Source organism: Ostrea edulis, chromosome 9, assembly GCF_947568905.1.
Source record: "Ostrea edulis chromosome 9, xbOstEdul1.1, whole genome shotgun sequence".
NCBI classification, from domain to species: Eukaryota; Metazoa; Mollusca; class Bivalvia; order Ostreida; family Ostreidae; genus Ostrea; species Ostrea edulis.
Window position 1 is genome coordinate 41,620,971 of NC_079172.1, and position 19,235 is coordinate 41,640,205.

The 19,235-nt window shown below is 35.4% G+C and overlaps 1 protein-coding gene across 4 annotated transcripts in view; it reads right to left on the minus strand.

Annotated features, from left to right (window-relative positions):
* Positions 1-19,235, minus strand: part of LOC125658422 (transcription termination factor 2-like) — a 54,348-nt gene that overhangs the window by 12,710 nt on the left and 22,403 nt on the right. For all 4 annotated transcript variants that reach the window (XM_048889690.2, XM_048889686.2, XM_048889691.2 and 1 more), the window contains 7 exons: positions 18,303-18,391; positions 18,121-18,212; positions 17,740-17,968; positions 15,530-15,676; positions 15,379-15,437; positions 12,243-12,479; positions 7,373-7,447 (listed from right to left, as the gene is read on the minus strand). In XM_048889690.2, the coding sequence (XP_048745647.2) occupies positions 7,373-7,447; positions 12,243-12,479; positions 15,379-15,437; positions 15,530-15,676; positions 17,740-17,968; positions 18,121-18,212; positions 18,303-18,391 (928 nt within the window). The remainder of the gene's footprint in view (positions 1-7,372; positions 7,448-12,242; positions 12,480-15,378; positions 15,438-15,529; positions 15,677-17,739; positions 17,969-18,120; positions 18,213-18,302; positions 18,392-19,235) is intronic.

Here is a 19,235-nt window from a genome sequence, read left to right on the forward strand (position 1 = left end):
CAATAGTCAAATGCTGATCTCATGTTATTAAAATAAAAGGCCACCAAGTCTCACGCATAGAGAGAAGAAACCTGTTATAACAGTAAAAAACGTCAATTCTATATGTTCTACACAAGGAATTAAATCTATACTGTAAAATAAAATAACTCAGTTATTATACTAAGAATTTGTAATGAAAACATATGCGAGATATTCCCTTAGTGTGTATCATCCTGGCAGTATTTTACTTGAATACACTAATTTGGTGTTCTTGAAATCAAAGTGAAATATAGCATGCTGTTAGGGCCATCCAGAGTAGACATATCGTCTAAAAAAAAATTTCAAAGAAATAAAATCAATGATACACTAACTAAGGCCTTCTTTTGAATACTTTATAAAATATATAAATAACATTTTGACGAGTTTATTGATACTGAATTATATCTATGTTATATATCATGTACAATTAAAAACATCTAGGCTGAATATGCAGAACAAAATTTTTCTATAGAATTATAGGAGATTAAAAATAAACTTTCCTAAAAAATTCATTGCCAGTAAGTGAAAACCATTGAAATTATGTACATTAGATATCAAACAGTGCTCCAACTTCTTTTACAATTCCTCACATTGTTTTATGAAATTGATTTACAACTTCTACTAAATACTTAAAAATAAAAACATTAGATTTCTATCTATTCTCATTCTGTTTTGGAACTCCTTATACAAAACATTTTCTCATACAGGAAGGACTTTGACAGCTTTCTTTTTTGTCATTTTCAGATCTGTTCATGGGATATTTCCCACCCGTCAGTTGGTGGCGATACCTTCCATGGGTCGACACACAGTATAGAATAAAAAATGACGAGGTTGTAGTCTACAGGTTGAAACTATAAATATCCGGAACCTAAATTACAGCAACACCCAGAACCTAAATTACAGCAACATCCAGAACCTAAATTACAGCAACACCCAGAACCTAAATTACAGCAACACCTAGAATCTAAATTACAACAACACCCAGAACCTAAATTACAGCAATACCCAGAACCTAAATTATAGCAACACCCAGAACTTGAATTACAGTAACACCTAGAATCTAAATTACAGCAACACCCAGAACCTGAATTACAGCAACATCCAGAACCTAAATTACAGTACCCGCAACGTTATTCTTGACATTCCTATCGTGCTCTATCGTGCGTGTATCCTATCGTATCGTGTGTGTATCCTATCGTATCGTGCGTGTATCCTATCCTATCGTGTATCAGGTTTTCCGTTTTCTATCGTGTTTTGCGTTTATCAGGTCTATCGTGTATCGTGTTTTGCGTGTATCAGGTTTTCCGTTTATCGTGAAAATCGTTTATCGTGTAGCTTCGGAAACTATCGGTATCGTTTATAAAATCTAATGAAAAAGTACGATACTTTCCGAAACCTTTATTCGTTTTGTTAAAGAAGCTATTTTTAGGAATCGAGGAAAGACGGTATTTTTGAAGGAGAACATAAAGTTGTCGATTTTAAGGCAGAAGAAGAGATATTTGTCTGTCCAGAGAGAGAGAGTGAAAATTTATCACAATTTAATTCTAAGTAGTCTGGAAAGTAGGACAGTAAACCGAGCACAGTAAATCTGAAAGCTCCTTCTGAAGTTCATAAACATTTGTCTGTCTAGAAACAGTTATTTGTAATTAATACTAACAGAAAAATAGGGAGTTCCGATTTGAAAGGAAAAATCAGTAAATTACATTGTTTATCACATACATGTATATTTTAATAATGGTTCTTTTTCTTCCGATTTTTTTTCCACGTGTATGCTACTTATATAGCAACTGCTGAACTTGTGCGCGTCCTTATATCTGATTTTGTGTATCACCCGTGTTTTGACAGCTAACATTCTCAGGGACATTGTATTTCACACATTTAGAAGATTAAGTTTTAAAAGGGTGCAAGGGTGTTGCATCCCCCAAAATTCTGCTCAACTGGGCACGATTCCGCTGTCATCGTTGTTTTGTTTTTTATATACCTTGTACATGTACACATGTACCAATACTCGTATGTGTAGATACTGGAAATTTATGTTGGTTTTGATGATTATTTGAATTTTTTTTACACACTAAGCGTTTCAAAATTGCGAATTTAAAACAAGCCGGGTTTTGTTTATGTTTTTTAAACAGTATATTTATGTTTTGTTAACAAAATATCAATTCAAATAAATATGTTCCAATTACTTATGACTATCAATTATCAATCATAGTGTAAAAATATCTAACAGGTGTAGTGCGGTTGATTTTTTTTAAAGCGGTCGTTATGAAAATAACTTGAGATGTTGAATGAGCCGTGAACTTAGAGCTTGATGCAAAATAACCCCCTCCTCGCTACACGCACAATATTTACTTGGTTTTATTTCATACTCAAGGTAATATACATTAGCATAAGAGAGCTACTGAAGCATGATATCACTACATTATATTACATTTAGTTAATTCCCTGTATAATCTATATATTAAACATTAGGTGACAATATAAGTTTTAGAATCATTGGCTGATAAAATTCATATAGATATCAAATAATGAATTCAATGCCGTATATATTTTATTATTATTTTTTTTTTAATTTTAGCTGTGATGGCATTAAAAAAAACAAAGAAAAACGTACGACCGTGGATTAAAGAAATTATATGGTACAAAACCGATCAATGTTTTAAACAAATGTTACCGCGACGGGGACAGGTAGCTGATAGTCATCCCGCGATGAGAACGCGGTTTTCCTGAGTTACCTATAGATTACCGCGTTAGATTTTTTCCCATCGCGAGAACGCGGGAAACAAGAAATCCGTTTTGTCCGTAATGTAGGTATATAATGAACATTGAAATCCTTCAATATTATTATCAACATAATGTAAACATAATGTAATTATGTTGTAGGTATCAAAATTTCGTTCCGTCTAAACCGTTTCTAAATTTACAACATTTCTATCAGGTTTTCCGTTTATCGTGAAGATCGTTTATCGTGTTTTGCGTTTATCAGGTCTATCGTGAAGATCGTTTATCAGGTTTTGCGTTTATCAGGTTTATCGTGTATCCTATCGTATCGTGCGTGTATCCTATCGTATCGTGCGTGTATCCTATCCTATCGTGCGTGTATCGTGTTCTATCGTTTATCATGTCAAGAATAACGTTGCGGGTACTGTACAACAATACCCAGAACCTAAATTACAGCAACACCCAGAACCTAAATTACAGCAATGCCCAGAACCTAAATTACAGCAATACTCAGAACCTAAATTACAGCAATACCCAGAACCTAAATTACAGCAATACCCAGAACCTAAATTACAGCAACACCTAGAACCTAATTTAAAACAATACCCGGAACCTAAATTACAGCAATACACAGAATCTAAATTACAACAACAACCAGAACCTAAACAAGAGGTACTGTGAGCAATGCTCACTAAGAATACCCCCCGCTTACCCCAATCTCCCAAAGGGTGTTGGTAATAGGTAAAACTTCAGTATTATGATCCAAAAGGTATCTAGGAACACAGCATCTCCATGCGATGAAAAAAGCCATTAAAGAATTTAAATGGAAACCATATTGCTACTTTGATGTCCAGTGCACGTGACCTTTGGACCCCAAAATCGATAGGGAACATCTTCATCCCATGGGTAGTCCATATGTATGATATGGTGACTATAGGTGGAAAGGATAACGCTTTAGAGCCCGGAAACCATATTGCTACTTCGATGTCCAGTGCGCTTGACCTTTGACCTTTTGACCCCAAAATCGATAGGGAACATCTTCATCCCATGGGTAGTCCATATGTATGATATGGTGACTGTAGGTGGAAAGGATAATGCTTTAGAGCCCGGAAACCATTGCGTTAACAGACGGACAACCCGATTCCAGTATACCCCCCCCCCCCCCCCCCCCCCCCGCAACTTGTTGCGGGGGGTATAATTACAGCAATACCCAGAATCTAAATTACAGCAACACCCAGAACCTAAATTACAGCAATACCCAGGACCTAAATTACAGCAATACCTAGAACCTAAATTACAGCAACACCCAGAACCTAACTTACAGCAATACCCAGAACCTAAATTACAACAACATCAAGAACCTAAATTAAAGCAATATCCAGAATCTAAATTACAACAACACCCAGAACCTAAATTACAGCAATACCTAGAACCTAAATTACAGCAATACCTAGAACCTAAATTATAGCAACACCCAGAACCTAAATTACAACAACATCCAGAACCTAAATTACTGCAACACCCAGAACCTAAATTACAGTAACACCCAGAACCTAAATTACAGCAATACCTAGAACCTAAATTACAGCAATACCTAGAACCTAAATTACAGCAACACCCAGAACCTAAATTACAACAACATCCAGAACCTAAATTAAAGCAACACCCAGAACTTAAATTACAGCAATACACAGAATCTAAATTACAACAACAACCAGAACCTAAATTACAGCAATACCTAGAACCTAAATTACAGCAATGCCTAGAACCTAAATTACAGCAACACCCAGAATCTAAATTACAGCAATACCCAGAACCTAAATTACAGCAATACCCAGAACCTAAATTACAACAATACCCAGAACCTAAATTACAGCAACATTCAGAACCTATATTATGATTTTAAAGTTTCAACCACAACGTGAAACTGCCGGAACATAAATTATGTCACAATGTTCAAATTTTGTTGTTCGAGGGAAAAATAATGTATCTTTTCGCATGATGTTAATATTTGTGGTTATGGTCTCCATGGTAGTTTGCCATTTTCTCTGGTGTATCAAAAATTCATTCCACACATACACTGCAGACATGAAGGATTTCCAGCAATCTTTTGTGAATAATCAATGTTTCAGAAACAACAAAATCAACATCAAACCTGTAGTTCAATATTTTTGCTGTATGTTACAGATGCATGCAGCGCCTATAGGGACACAATGCATGAACACTTATGAATAACATTACAATCAATGAATCATTCTTCATTATCATGTTTATAGAGAGGATTAAATCAATAGACTGCCTTCACAAGAAAACCTGATAATTGTTTAATGTTGTTTGGAAAGATTGTGCTAATTACAATTATTGTAGATTCCTGTCAATGGACAAACATAATTGAAATAACATATAAATCTAACTCTACAGTGAAGCCTCAGTAATCCGGACCTCAGTAATCTGGATGCTTCACCCACTATCTATTATAATTAGATGTTTTTCACTCTAAAGTAACCAGCAACAACAAAACAAAACCCACATAATCATGATAATGTAGTTTTTGTCTTAGGTGTTTACTTTCATACACAGCATAATTAAAGTTGTCTAACAATATGTAAGATTTGACTTCCACAGAATGCAAAAAATTTGAAACTTTCGCCAATTTGAAAATTGACACACTAGACATACTAAATTCTGATCTCTTTTGCGAATGGAAGTAATTTGATTCAGTCAATGGATTTGAAATACAATATGCATGAAAATCTCAAAACTTTCAAGTCATTTCACTGAATACTGTACATATATTACTATTCCGTACCATCAGAGCTAGGAATCACTGATGTAATCATGGATTTGCCTTTCTGTTGTATATATAATAATGGATTACGAGATAACATCAGATTTTGGTGCAATCACAAATCAATGATCTTCCTTTAGCACCAAAACACCAAAAGATGTACAGTATTTGAATACAGATTTTTTTAAAATTGCAAATGTCCATGATATCTATAAAGAATATTCAAATAAAATTATAATCATGGACAACCCTACTCAAGACAATAACAGACTCCTAACCTGTGAAAAGACATCTTTAGTTTGTCCCACCCTCTGACCTATGTATAAAGACATCTTTAGTTTGTCCCACCCTCTAACCTATGTATAAAGACATCTTTAGTTTGTCCCACCCTCTGTATAAAGACATCCTTAGTTTGTCCCACCCTCTGACCTATGTATAAAGACATCTTTAGTTTGTCCCACCCTCTCACCTGTCTATAGACATCTTTAGTTTGTCCCACCCTCTGACCTATGTATAAAGACATCTTTAGTTTGTCCCACCCTCTCACCTGTGTATAGACATCTTTAGTTTGTCCCACCCTCTAACCTGTGAATAAAGACATCTTTAGTTTGTCCCACCCTCTAACCTGTGAATAAAGACATCTTTAGTTTGTCCCACCCTCTAACCTATGTATAAAGACATCTTTAGTTTGTCCCACCCTCTAACCTGTGAATAAAGACATCTTTAGTTTGTCCCACCCTCTGTATAAAGACATCTTTAGTTTGTCCCACCCTCTCACCTATGTATAAAGACATCTTTAGTTTGTCCCACCCTCTGTATAAAGACATCTTTAGTTTGTCCCACCCTCTCACCTATGTATAAAGACATCTTTAGTTTGTCCCACCCTCTAACCTGTGTATAGACATCTTTAGTTTGTCCCACCCTCTCACCTGTGTATAAAGACATCTTTAGTTTGTCCCATCCTCTCACCTGTGAATAAAGACATCTTTAGTTTGTCCCACCCTCTGACCTATGTATAAAGACATCTTTAGTTTGTCCCACCCTCTCACCTGTGTATAAAGACATCTTTAGTTTGTCCCACCCTCTAACCTATGTATAAAGACAGCTTTAGTTTGTCCCACCCTCTCACCTATGTATAAAGACATCTTTAGTTTGTCCCACCCTCTCACCTGTGTATAGACATCTTTAGTTTGTCCCACCCTCTCACCTGTGTATAAAGACATCTTTAGTTTGTCCCACCCTCTCACCTGTGTATAAAGACATCTTTAGTTTGTCCCACCCTCTAACCTATGTATAAAGACATCTTTAGTTTGTCCCACCCTCTCACCTGTGAATAAAGACATCTTTAGTTTGTCCCACCCTCTCACCTATGTATAAAGACATCTTTAGTTTGTCCCACCCTCTAACCTATGTATAAAGACATCTTTAGTTTGTCCCACCCTCTCACCTGTGTATAAAGACATCTTTAGTTTGTCCCACCCTCTGACCTATGTATAAAGACATCTTTAGTTTGTCCCACCCTCTAACCTATGTATAGACATCTTTAGTTTGTCCCACCCTCTCACCTGTGTATAAAGACATCTTTAGTTTGTCCCACCCTCTAACCTGTGTATAAAGACATCTTTAGTTTGTCCCACCCTCTCACCTATGTATAAAGACATCTTTAGTTTGTCCCACCCTCTCACCTGTGTATAAAGACATCTTTAGTTTGCTCCACCCTCTGACCTATGTATAAAGACATCTTTAGTTTGTCCCACCCTCTCACCTGTGTATAAAGACATCTTTAGTTTGTCCCACCCTCTCACCTATGTATAAAAACATCTTTAGTTTGTCCCACCCTCTCACCTGTGTATAAAGACATCTTTAGTTTGTCCCACCCTATAGATCCTGTCACACGCCTGGTCCTCCAGTGATGGATTCCTACAAGTATACATATACACCAATAAAAACTTGACCTGTCCTATACACATATACACCAATCAAAACTAGACGTGTCCTATGTACATACACACCAATAAAAACTTGACCTGTCCTATTATATATACATACAGTACCCGCAACGTTATTCTTGACATTCCTATCGTGCTCTATCGTGCGTGTATCCTATCCTATCGTGTATCAGGTTTTCCGTTTTCTATCGTGTTTTGCGTTTATCAGGTCTATCGTGTATCGTGTTTTGCGTGTATCAGGTTTTCCGTTTATCGTGAAAATCGTTTATCGTGTAGCTTCGGAAACTATCGGGATCGTATATAAAATCTAATGAAAAAGTACGATACTTTCCGAAACCTTTATTCGTTTTGTTAAAGAAGCTATTTTTAGGAATCGAGGAAAGACGGTATATTTGAAGGAGAACATAAAGTTGTCGATTTTAAGGCAGAAGAAGAGCTATTTGTCTGTCCAGAGAGAGAGTGAAAATTTATCACAATTTAATTCTAAGTAGTCTGGAAAGTAGGACAGTAAACCGAGCACAGTAAATCTGAAAGCTCCTTCTGAAGTTCATAAACATTTGTTTGTCTAGAAACAGTTATTTGTAATTAACACTAACAGAAAAATAGGGAGTTCCAATTTGAAAGGAAAAATCAGTAAATTACATTGTTTATCACATACATGTATATTTTAATAATGGTTCTTTTTCTTCCGATTTTTTTCCCCACGTGTATGCTACTTATATAGCAACTGCTGAACTTGTGCGCGTCCTTATATCTGATTTTGTGTATCACCCGTGTTTTGACAGCTAACATTCTCAGGGACATTGTATTTCACACATTTAGAAGATTAAGTTTTAAAAGGGTGCAAGGGTGTTGCATCCCCCAAAATTCTGCTCAACTGGGCATGATTCCGCTGTCATCGTTTTTTTTTTTTTTTATATACCTTGTACATGTACCAATACTCGTACGTGTAGATACTGGAAATTTATGTTGGTTTTGATGATTATTTGAATTTTTTTTACACACTAAGCGTTTCAAAATTGCGAATTCAAAACAAGCCGGGTTTTGTTTATGTTTTTTAAACAGTATATTTATGTTTTGTTAACAAAATATCAATTCAAATGAATATGTTCCAATTACTTATGACTATCAATTATCAATCATAGTGTAAAAATATCTAACAGGTGTAGTGCGGTTGATTTTTTTTAAAGTGGTCGTTATGAAAATAACTTGAGATGTTGAATGAGCCGTGAACTTAGAGCTTGATGCAAAATAACCCCCTCCTCGCTACACGCACAATATTACTTGGTTTTATTTCATACTCAAGGTAATATACATTAGCATAAGAGAGCTACTGAAGCATGATATCACTACATTATATTACATTTAGTTAATTCCCTGTATAATCTATATATTAAACATTAGGTGACAATATAAATTTTAGAATCATTGGCTGATAAAATTCATATAGATATCAAATAATGAATTCAATGCCGTATATATTTTATTATTTTTTTTAAATTTTAGCTGTGATGGCATTAAAAAAAACAAAAAAACATACGGCCGTGGACTAAAGAAATTATATGGTACAAAACCGATCAATGTTTTAAACAAATGTTACCGCGACGGGGACAGGTAGCTGATAGTCATCCCGCGATGAGAACGCGGTTTTCCTGAGTTACCTATAGATTACCGCGTTAGATTTTTTCCCATCGCGAGAACGCGGGAAACAAGAAATCCGCTTTGTCCGTAATGTAGGTATATAATGAACATTGAAATCCTTCAATATTATTATCAACATAATGTAAACATAATGTAATTATGTTGTAGGTATCAAAATTTTGTTCCGTCTAAACCGTTTCTAAATTTACAACATTTCTATCAGGTTTTCCGTTTATCGTGAAGATCGTTTATCGTGTTTTGCGTTTATCAGGTCTATCGTGAAGATCGTTTATCAGGTTTTGCGTTTATCAGGTTTATCGTGTATCCTATCGTATCGTGCGTGTATCCTATCGTATTGTGCGTGTATCCTATCCTATCGTGCGTGTATCGTGTTCTATCGTTTATTATGTCAAGAATAACGTTGCGGGTACTGTATACACCAATAACAAGAGGCCCACAGGCCTTATTGGTCACCTGAATACTAGTGAAATGTATCACTACTTCCATGGGCTATGAAATCTAGAAAAAAAATTCGTTCTAAATATTTAAGCTAAAATTCTAATGTTCAGCAACAGTATAAAAAAAGATGTGTTCTTAAAACTTCACTGCCTTCAAAAGTGCATACACTGATGAAAGGCTTTAAATAATAGGTGTATTAACATTAAAACATCAAAAGATATGACTAATTTGGACTCTTCCTAAAGTCATAACCCTGGGTTTTGATTGAAATTCACCATTTTTTGTACATCCTTTTCTGCTATTCCTAAGGCATTTAGATTTTATACAGTATATAGCACTAAAGTAGATGTTATTTAAGTGTTTTACACATAAACACTATATAATAGGTTTGGTCCCGCCCTGGGGTCGGAACCCCTACCCTGGGGATCATGAAATTTACAATTTTGGTAGAGGCCTTCCTGCTCTCCATCACCATGCATTTAGTTTTTCTTACACATGTGAGATTCTTCAGAAGATTTTTGAAAATTGGTCAATTTTGGGCACTTTTTGCCCCGCCCCTAAGGCCCCAGGGGTGCAGGAATCCTGAAGTTTATAATTCACTTATAAACTTTGTTCCAAAGATGCTTCATACCAAATATGAAAAGAATTGGAATGATAGTTATCAAGAAGAAGTTAAAAATGTCTATTCACACATTCAATAACTGACCATTTTGGCCACACCCTGATACCAAAACCCCTATCCCTGGGATCATCAAATTTACAATTTTGGTAAAGGACTACCTGCTCTTTCTAAATATTTATTTAGTTTCAATATAGTATTAACAGCACTAAAGAAGATGTTATTTAAGTGTTTTACACATAAACACTATTTACTAAGTTTGGCCCCGCCCTGGAGTCTGAACCCCTACCCTGGGGATCATGAAATTTAAAATTTTGGTAAAGGCCTTCCTGCTCTCCATCACCATGCATTTAGTTTTTCCTACACATGTGCAATCTTGAGAAAAAGATTTTTGAAAATTGGTCAATTTGGGACACTTTTTGCCCCACCTCTAAGGCCCCAGGGGTGCTGGAGACCTGAAAGAACAAGGTACGGTTGTATACATAAAAAGGCCCAAAAAATTTCTCTCTATAAAATGTGTCTGGAATTAACCTTAATCAGCGTTTTAAGAAAGTAAAATAAATGCCAGGTATACTATGTCAACAAAATCAGAATGATAGTCCTAAATGGATAGCATTATGACATCATGAATAAGACATTTCCCGCCTTTTTCTCAAAATAAGCCTGAAAACTGTCAAATGTCATACAAATTATTGCTCAGGAAAAGATGTGCGCATTTGTCGAGCAAAATGAAAATGATATATATTGGGTATTATTTTGAGATGAAAAACATGCTTCAATATGAATTTGCTCGACGCATGCGCTGTATGTTTTCTAAAAGGAAAACCACCTGAATTTGTGGATATTTTCATTGAAAATGGCATTTTTGCAATTTTATGCCAACTTCAAGCTCTCGTCATATGACACAAATCATTTTTGCTGATCAAACTGAGTGAATTTTGGGTTTGCTAAACTATTCCTTAATTGAATGCCAGGATTTGAGCTCCAAGTGAAATCATCAATATTTTGGGCCAGATGACTGTAGAAACTGTACCTACTTCTTTACAATTTATGTCCCCCTTGTCCCAAAGATGCTTCATACCGAAAAGAATTGGACTGGCAGATATCAAGGAAAAGTTAAAAATGTTTAATTTTTAATGCATGACGGACAACAACCGATTGCAAACTTGACCTGTCCTATATACATGTACATACATGTATACACCAATAAAAACTATTTCACTGTGAAACAGGGGTAAGAAATCTACCAAGGTATGTCAATTGAAGATCAGGAATTTCAAAGTGTTATAAATTGATAGACAGTGGGATTAAAACAACAATTTCATGTTATAAGCAATAATGGTATAACCAAAATTTTTAAATGTAGTAACCATACAATTTTTTTTTAATTTGTACTATGTGTACCTTGATGTGCACAAAACCGACTCCATGCAGCTAGATGTTCTGCGGCAATGTACAAATTTTGTTATCATGTCTACACATTTTTGGGGGTTTTCTTTTCATCATATATTCCATTTTTAAATATCACATTTCCTTTGATTTTATACTGTATAAACCAAGGTATAAAAGGAACATAGGGACATTCATGGAAGCTTTAACTGGTAAGAGTAACACAATGCAGGGCTTGAAATTAACATATGCGCGTCAGTCTGTAACTGGTTAAAAGTCTGGCAGACTGACTGACATTTGTTTTAGTCAGTCCAATGGGACTGGTTGATTTTCTAAAGCATCATTTTGGAAAATATACTTATGAAATCTTATACACACATGTGGCATGCCTCCGTAGTTATCAGACAAATCTGATTCGTAAATATAAACCCCACATAAGTGTTACAATATTGTACGAGACATATTGAGTTAAATTTCATTTTAATAACATTAACGAAATATGTTTATTTCTGGAAAACTGGTGGATTGCTAAAATTTTCTGTGGACTGGTTGAAATTATACCTTATCAGTCCGGCTGGACAGGTGACATAAAAAGTTAGCTTTAAGTCCTGTAATGGTGTCTGTGACATACTACATTATCACAGGATGCGAGCATTACCAGTGCTGATCGATCAAGAACAAGTGATTTCCTCCAATCAGATTGAGACCAACTCCCCCTGCTCGGAGTGACACCAGCATGACCTCCGGACCATGAATATTCGTATTGAACTCTTCTACAGCATCCATCCTTTTCTTTGCTGATACAGAGCCTTGAATAATGGTGTATTTCATTCCTGCGTTTCTCAAATGATGAGCCAAAATGTCCAGCATTTTTGTCCACTGAGACACCACAACACTGCAAGACAAGATGACATACTGAATACGGAGAGAAAATGAATGTAGTTTAAAATCAAGCAAAAGGTACACCCGTGTATATATCATAGGGGTCTACCTCTGCCTCTTCAAACACTGGAAAATGCAAGTGAAATCTTTAAAGTACATCTATATATTTCTCAAATTTCCTACACAACAAAACAATACTGTTGCATTAAATTATCTTTCTTTTTTCTTTCTGCAATTTGACGTTAGTAATATTTTCTTTTTTTCCCATCAAAAATGTAATTTACAAGTGCTTGTTTTTCAATACATAAGACTGAACATGGTTGATATTACATACTACATTAATATGGGGAATAAAAAAACCCCCACCAAATATCTTCTCCAGAACTGGTCATGTTGAAGCATCCCTATCAATGAAGAATCATTGAGAGATATGTACATAGTCGAATCTTGAAAAGTCAGAATCAGATGGATGTTAAATGTCAGGCCTATGAGCCACAAAGCTCATCCAAGTCGTCTTGGCGTGGCTGTTAAGCTCATCCAAGTCATCTTGGCATGGCTGTTTTTAAAAAAGAAAGAAAGATGTTTTACCCCCCTCTTAACTCCCATGATTTTTTTTTTTACCCTCCCTAGCCCCACAGGGTCAGGACTTAACTGCATCTGAATCCAAAGAAGATAGGGATGCTGCAACGTGACCAGCTCTGGAGAAGAGAGTTTTTTTCTTTTTAAAAATTCCCCATATTCATGCAGTATGTAATATTTGTCCCCCAATTTTAGTCTTACCCAAGGTCCATAATTAAAAAACAAACTTGAATCCACACCACTTGGGAATATCAGTGTCACATTAAAATGAGTTATGTAAATATATTTTAGTCTTAGTACCATATAACTCATACTGAGCCCCTGTCAGTTCAGTTTTTTATCACTGTAAATATCCCATTTGGAACCTCAGTTCACTGGACTTTTAAACCACCAGTCCGTGCTACAATTCATATTGGACACGGTAGTCCAGGGACAAGGACATCAATATATTTCTCTCGTTATATTTACATGTAAATTGTGTCACCATTGAATTCTTTATTATCCACATGGCTGGCACTGTGATGACAATTTTTAGTTATATGGTCCTGCTTTTCCGAGGTAAGGCTTCTATGTTATTTTTACTGCTATCTTCGTAATTTTCTCTAATTTCATTCATTTGTACTAAAACATCCAGTTACAGCATTTCTCATTAGTTTAAGCATGTCTATTTTGATATATTCAGTTACTTTCTATGTTTAGAAATGTGTTTGAATGTTGAAAGTATGGTGTACATATTCCAGGGATGTGATTGAATTCCTCAGAAATCAGAGAAAAACTGGTCAAAAAGGGAGGAAAACACCTCACCCTACCTGGAAAAATATCATTTTCTGCCACTTTAGATCAAATCCAGAGTGTTTCATTTTTTCGAAAATTGAGCAAATCAGAGGATTTCCTCTGAAAAGAGGAAAAATCACACCCCTGATATACGGTCATCAAATTACAAGTTTGTCCTTCTTTGTAGTAATACGCAACATGGCCATTATGTATTCATTTTGTGTATCAAGTCTTATGAGTAACTAAGTGTTATTATATTTTGTATGTCTTACCAAGACAGTATTATTACCAAGACAGTATTATTATCTAAAATGTGATAATGAGTATTACCATATGTACATTTAAAGCCTCAGTGCTTGTTTCATGTTGTATAATGTGTTTTGTTGGTGTATGTTGGAATAGGTCCTGTCCACCTTTGTATTCCTTCTTGTGATTTCCTGATAACTGGCTATCCCGCGGAGCTCGGTTATGTGTGGTGCCCTACCTGTGGACCCGTAAGACGTGTGTGTGTGAAGGACAAACAAACCAGGGACCGTTTCTTGTAGAACACGTCACAGGGACGGCGTGTATGAAGGACAAACCAGTGGTGACAAACCAGACCAATCAGCATCTTCTTTTTATACTTGTATCTTGATTATTAATTCCATTAAATATGTAGTGTTACAAAATTCTTGTTCTCTTTGGGTTGTCTCCACGTAAACCGCCATTAGCTCAGCTATTCGTGACAATCAGTATGATTTAAAGAGGCCATACTACTCTTGAAGGGAATTTTTGTTCTCTGCACTAAATTGAAATTCTTGCATATCAAAATGTCTCATCATACAATGTGGTTCTTGAGAAGATTTTTTTTAAAACATATATATTCTCATGTAAAATTTTGATCCCCTATTGTGTCCCCTCCCTACCTCCTGCAACTATGATTCAGACAATCTGTTGTTCTTGAGAAGATTTAAGCCAAGTTTGATAGAAATTGACCCTGTGGTTTTTGAGAAGAAAATTTTTAATTTTACAGGATGCCACAAAATTTTCTTTAATTCATTATCATTTCCACTTAAACAAGGATTAGCCACTTCATTCCTCAAGCATGCTTTGTGGCAAGTATGACTGAGATTAGCCTTGTGGTTCTAGAGAAGAACTCAAAAATAATAAAAACTTCCCAGACAGATGCCGGACAAAGTGGTCAGAAAAGCTATCTTGGGCTTTCAGTTTTGATGAGCTAAAAAGTCCAAAAATCATATTCAGCACAAAGTCCCATAAATCTAAAAAAAAATCACTCAGCTTTGACAACACTTTAACTTGATCTGTAAACATAGATTAGTAAATTATATACTAAATTTCAATTTCCAATCAAAGCATGATGAAAAAGAGCCTGGAAAACTAAATTGTGACAGACGGAAAGACAGATACATGGACGGACAGATAGACAGAGTGAAAGCAAGCAGTCCCCTTCGGCTCTGCCAGTAGGTGACTAATAAATGGAAATTTACTCTTCCTGAAAAGGTTTGAAAGTTTGAATGACTGTTATTATACCCAGCCCTTTGAATAAAATAAATGTGCACCTTTTCTGTTTATCTGGCAGCTCTCTGATTTCATAGAGTTTATCCATCACAGCTTTCAACTGAAAATCAAAAGACTTGTGTCAGTATATACATCTAAGTACATGTATCATTAAAATGCTTAGCAATATATTAACTCGGATCCACTGGTCACCTTGGTGCTCATTGCCGCTGTGTCAAATACTGGTGACTCCCTGGTGAGCTTAGCCTGGTCCTTCTCGTCCTCTAACATCAGGTCCTTCATCTGGTCCACAATGTCCAGTTCTAGCCCCTCGGTCTCCTTAGTCTCATCATCAAAGGCCTGGAAGATGACCATTTAAAATGTCTGGTTAAAAGTTGAAGATTCACAAGGTCTGAGAAATCTTTGTCAATGTTGGTGACTTTGGCCATGAGAATATCTATACTTGAAACAGAATGGAATCTATTTGCCTTGTTAGTTTTATATTGTTTTCACAAGAAGTTTTCTAAATATTATTTTTATCCCTTTTAAATTAGAATTATACTCTGCATAATATATAGTACTGAAACATTTCTTTCACTAATGTACCTAATGTACAGTACAGAAACTTTACTTTCACTAATGTACCTAATGTATGGTACTGAAACTTTACTTTCACTAATGTACCTAATATATAATACTGAAACTTTACTTTCACTAATGTACCTAATGTATAGCAATGAAACTTTACTTTCACTAATGTACCAAATATATAGTACTGAAACTTTACTTTCACTAATGTGCAGGTAAAATTTTGTCACACTTTCATACATTTCACTCTCAGATGTGAAATTTTGAGAATGAATAACCTGGTTCCAGCACCATAAAACTTAAATGAGCTCACTTTTGGTCCTAGCCTCACTTTTTCACTATAAAGATCTCACTTTTTTACAATAAAACCTCACTTTTTCCACTATAAAAATCTCACCTTTTCACTATAAAAAATTCCACTTTAAATTTTCACTATAAAAATCTCACTTTTTCACTATACTATATGTTTCTCAAACAAGAGGCCCACAAGCCTTATCGGTTACCTGAGTACTAGTGAAAAGTATCACTTCTCTCAAGGGCTATGAAATCTAGAAAAAATTACCTGTTCGGAATATCTAAGCTAAATTCTAATGTTCGGCAACAGTATAAAACAAGATGTGTTCTTAAAAAACTTCAATGCCCTCAAAAGTGCATACCCTGATGTAAGGCTTTACATAATACATGTATATGTATTAACATTAAACGATATGACTAATTTGAACCTATCCTAGAGTCAAAACCCTGGGTTGTGAAATTCACCATTTTTTGTACATCCCTTTCTGCTATTCCTAAGTATGCATTTAGATTTTATACAGTATCAGCAAACTTAAAATCATTATTATAATTTTGACACCACCCTGAAACCAAACCCTTACCCCTAGGGTCATGAAATTTACAATTTTGGTAAAGGCCTACCTACTTCCTCTAAATATCCATTAAGTCTCAATTTATTATTAATAGCACTAAAGAAGATGTTATTTAAATGTTTTACACATAAACACGATATACTAAGTTTGGCCCCATCCTGGGGTCAGAACCCCTACCCCGGGGATCATGAAATTTACAATTTTGGTAGAGGCCTTCCTGCTCTATATCACTATGCATTTAGTTTTTCTTACATGTTTGTGGTTCTTAAAAAGATTTTTGAAAATTGGTCAATTTTGGGCAGTTTTTGCCCCACCCCCTAGGGCCCCAGGGGTGCTGGAGTCCTGAAATTTACAATTTATGTCCCCCTTGTCCCAAAGATGCTTCATACCAAATATGAAAAGAATTGGAATGGTAGTTATTAAGAAGATGTTAAAAATGTTCAATTGTTAACGCACGACGAACGAAAACCAATTGCAATAGGTCACCTGAGTTTACTCACTATACTCAGGTGACCTAAAAAGTGAGACTTAATAGTGCATATAAGTTTCATCATAACATTTGATGATAAGTCACTTCTTAATACTGGTATTACCCTCCAGTGTCTTGAAACTAAATATTACTCCAAAATAGGCCATTATAAAAGAAATAAGCCTTTTAAAGAGTTTTTTCATATTTCCAATTTATTAATCCGGAATACAGAGAGAATCAACTCCAGCATTATTCTTTGCTGTTTTATGTATTACATGAAATGTTCGCATAAAAATTACAACAAAGATCTGGGGGGAGTCATTAACAGCAAGTCATTACATGTACAATAAGTCAGGCCACTTAGAGCTACATGTATCACTGACCATTATAAATAACTGAAAATTTAGCACTCTTTTGGCATTGAGTGATAAGGTCAAAAGGTGACCATGAAACTATAGAATAGAATTTTGTTTCCGTTGTTGTTTTTACACCCTTCTTACCGCCTTCATTAGACTTAGGTGGCAGCAGCACTGTCTTAGCCTCAGCAACATGACCAGGATCATCTGACCACTGGATCGTCCAGGGCCTTCTCCTGCTACCCCGCTCCTCTGACCACCTGCTGGATCTGCCCCAAGCTGATCTCTAAATGGATTGATGGAAGGTTGTTGGTTCGTGTTTCTTCCTAGTTCCTTATCTTCGTGCCTTTTTAGGTAGTCTTTCATGACGGACCTGGTGAAAATAGTTTCAAGACATGTACACTGTATATGAAAATCAGTCATTTTTCGTTCCATCTACATGTTTCAAATTTACTCAAGTCATCGACATCAAGACAACCTCAAATTTTCAGAGAAGTATACACCTGATGATGCCGTGCTTGTTACCTGGACTGAGAAAAAAGCTTTTCGTAGACCATTCTTTCATCCTTTGAGAGTTCTATTTCGTGAACAGAGGATGATTTTGAAGGTAAGGAAACCTGAAAACATAGACAGTATCACACATAATCTACGTAAAAATGAAGAGAAATTTCAAAATCTATACAGTGATACTACAAGGACATTCTCACGAGAGGTTTTCCTGCTTTGTCGATCTGAGTCTTGGTTCTCCGCAACAACAAGCTCTTGATGAGGACGTTCAATCGGTTATTTCCACCAGCTGAAATCACAACATCCATAATGTACAAAGTTGAAAGAAAAACACGTCCTCTCTTCCAAAAATAAAACTTTTCTACCTGATCTGATAGGTGTAAGTAAAGATTTAAACCCGCACAACATATGCTTCTGCTACTGATGTTTATAAAATAATGTCGGAATCAAAGTCAGATAAAGGTTATATCCATTACAATGTACACATATATAATTATGATATAAAATCATGCAGAAGTTAATTGAACACTCAGATGGTAACCCAAAATTTATGCGTCTCTGGCAGTCTGACACACAGTTGTTTCAAACACTGACTTTTGGTAAAACATATAAATACTTAGTGTTAAATCAAAAGCAAACTAGCATGGTGCTGTGCCATGCCCTTTTTAATTGCACCATGCCCTTTTTTCTATATAAATTTAAAAAAAATATTTGTTAATATAAACAATTGTTCTTTATTTCACAAGGTTGATTGAAAAAGTTTGAAATCAAGACAGCAGGTATTAACTTTTATCGCAATTCACCTTTGAATTAGAACACTTTACCCGATATAGTATTGCGTTGTGTGACGACACAATTGAATCTGTTTGTAATACAATTGCGAAATGCAACAGAAACTCTCATTGGTCCGTATGTATAAGTCCGCCCAAATTCCCTTATACGGGAGTAGTCAGCATTTGAAAACATGCCGGCCAGATGGAAACAAACTTCAAAGGAAGAAAGAGAAAAAGTTGTATTCTTGTGTTGTTGTCTCATAAATTTAATATCAAAAAAATTCCTAACATATTTTCCTACTATACTTGTGTCCAAACATACCTTCAAATATTCATTAAAGCCACACACAACCCCAAAAC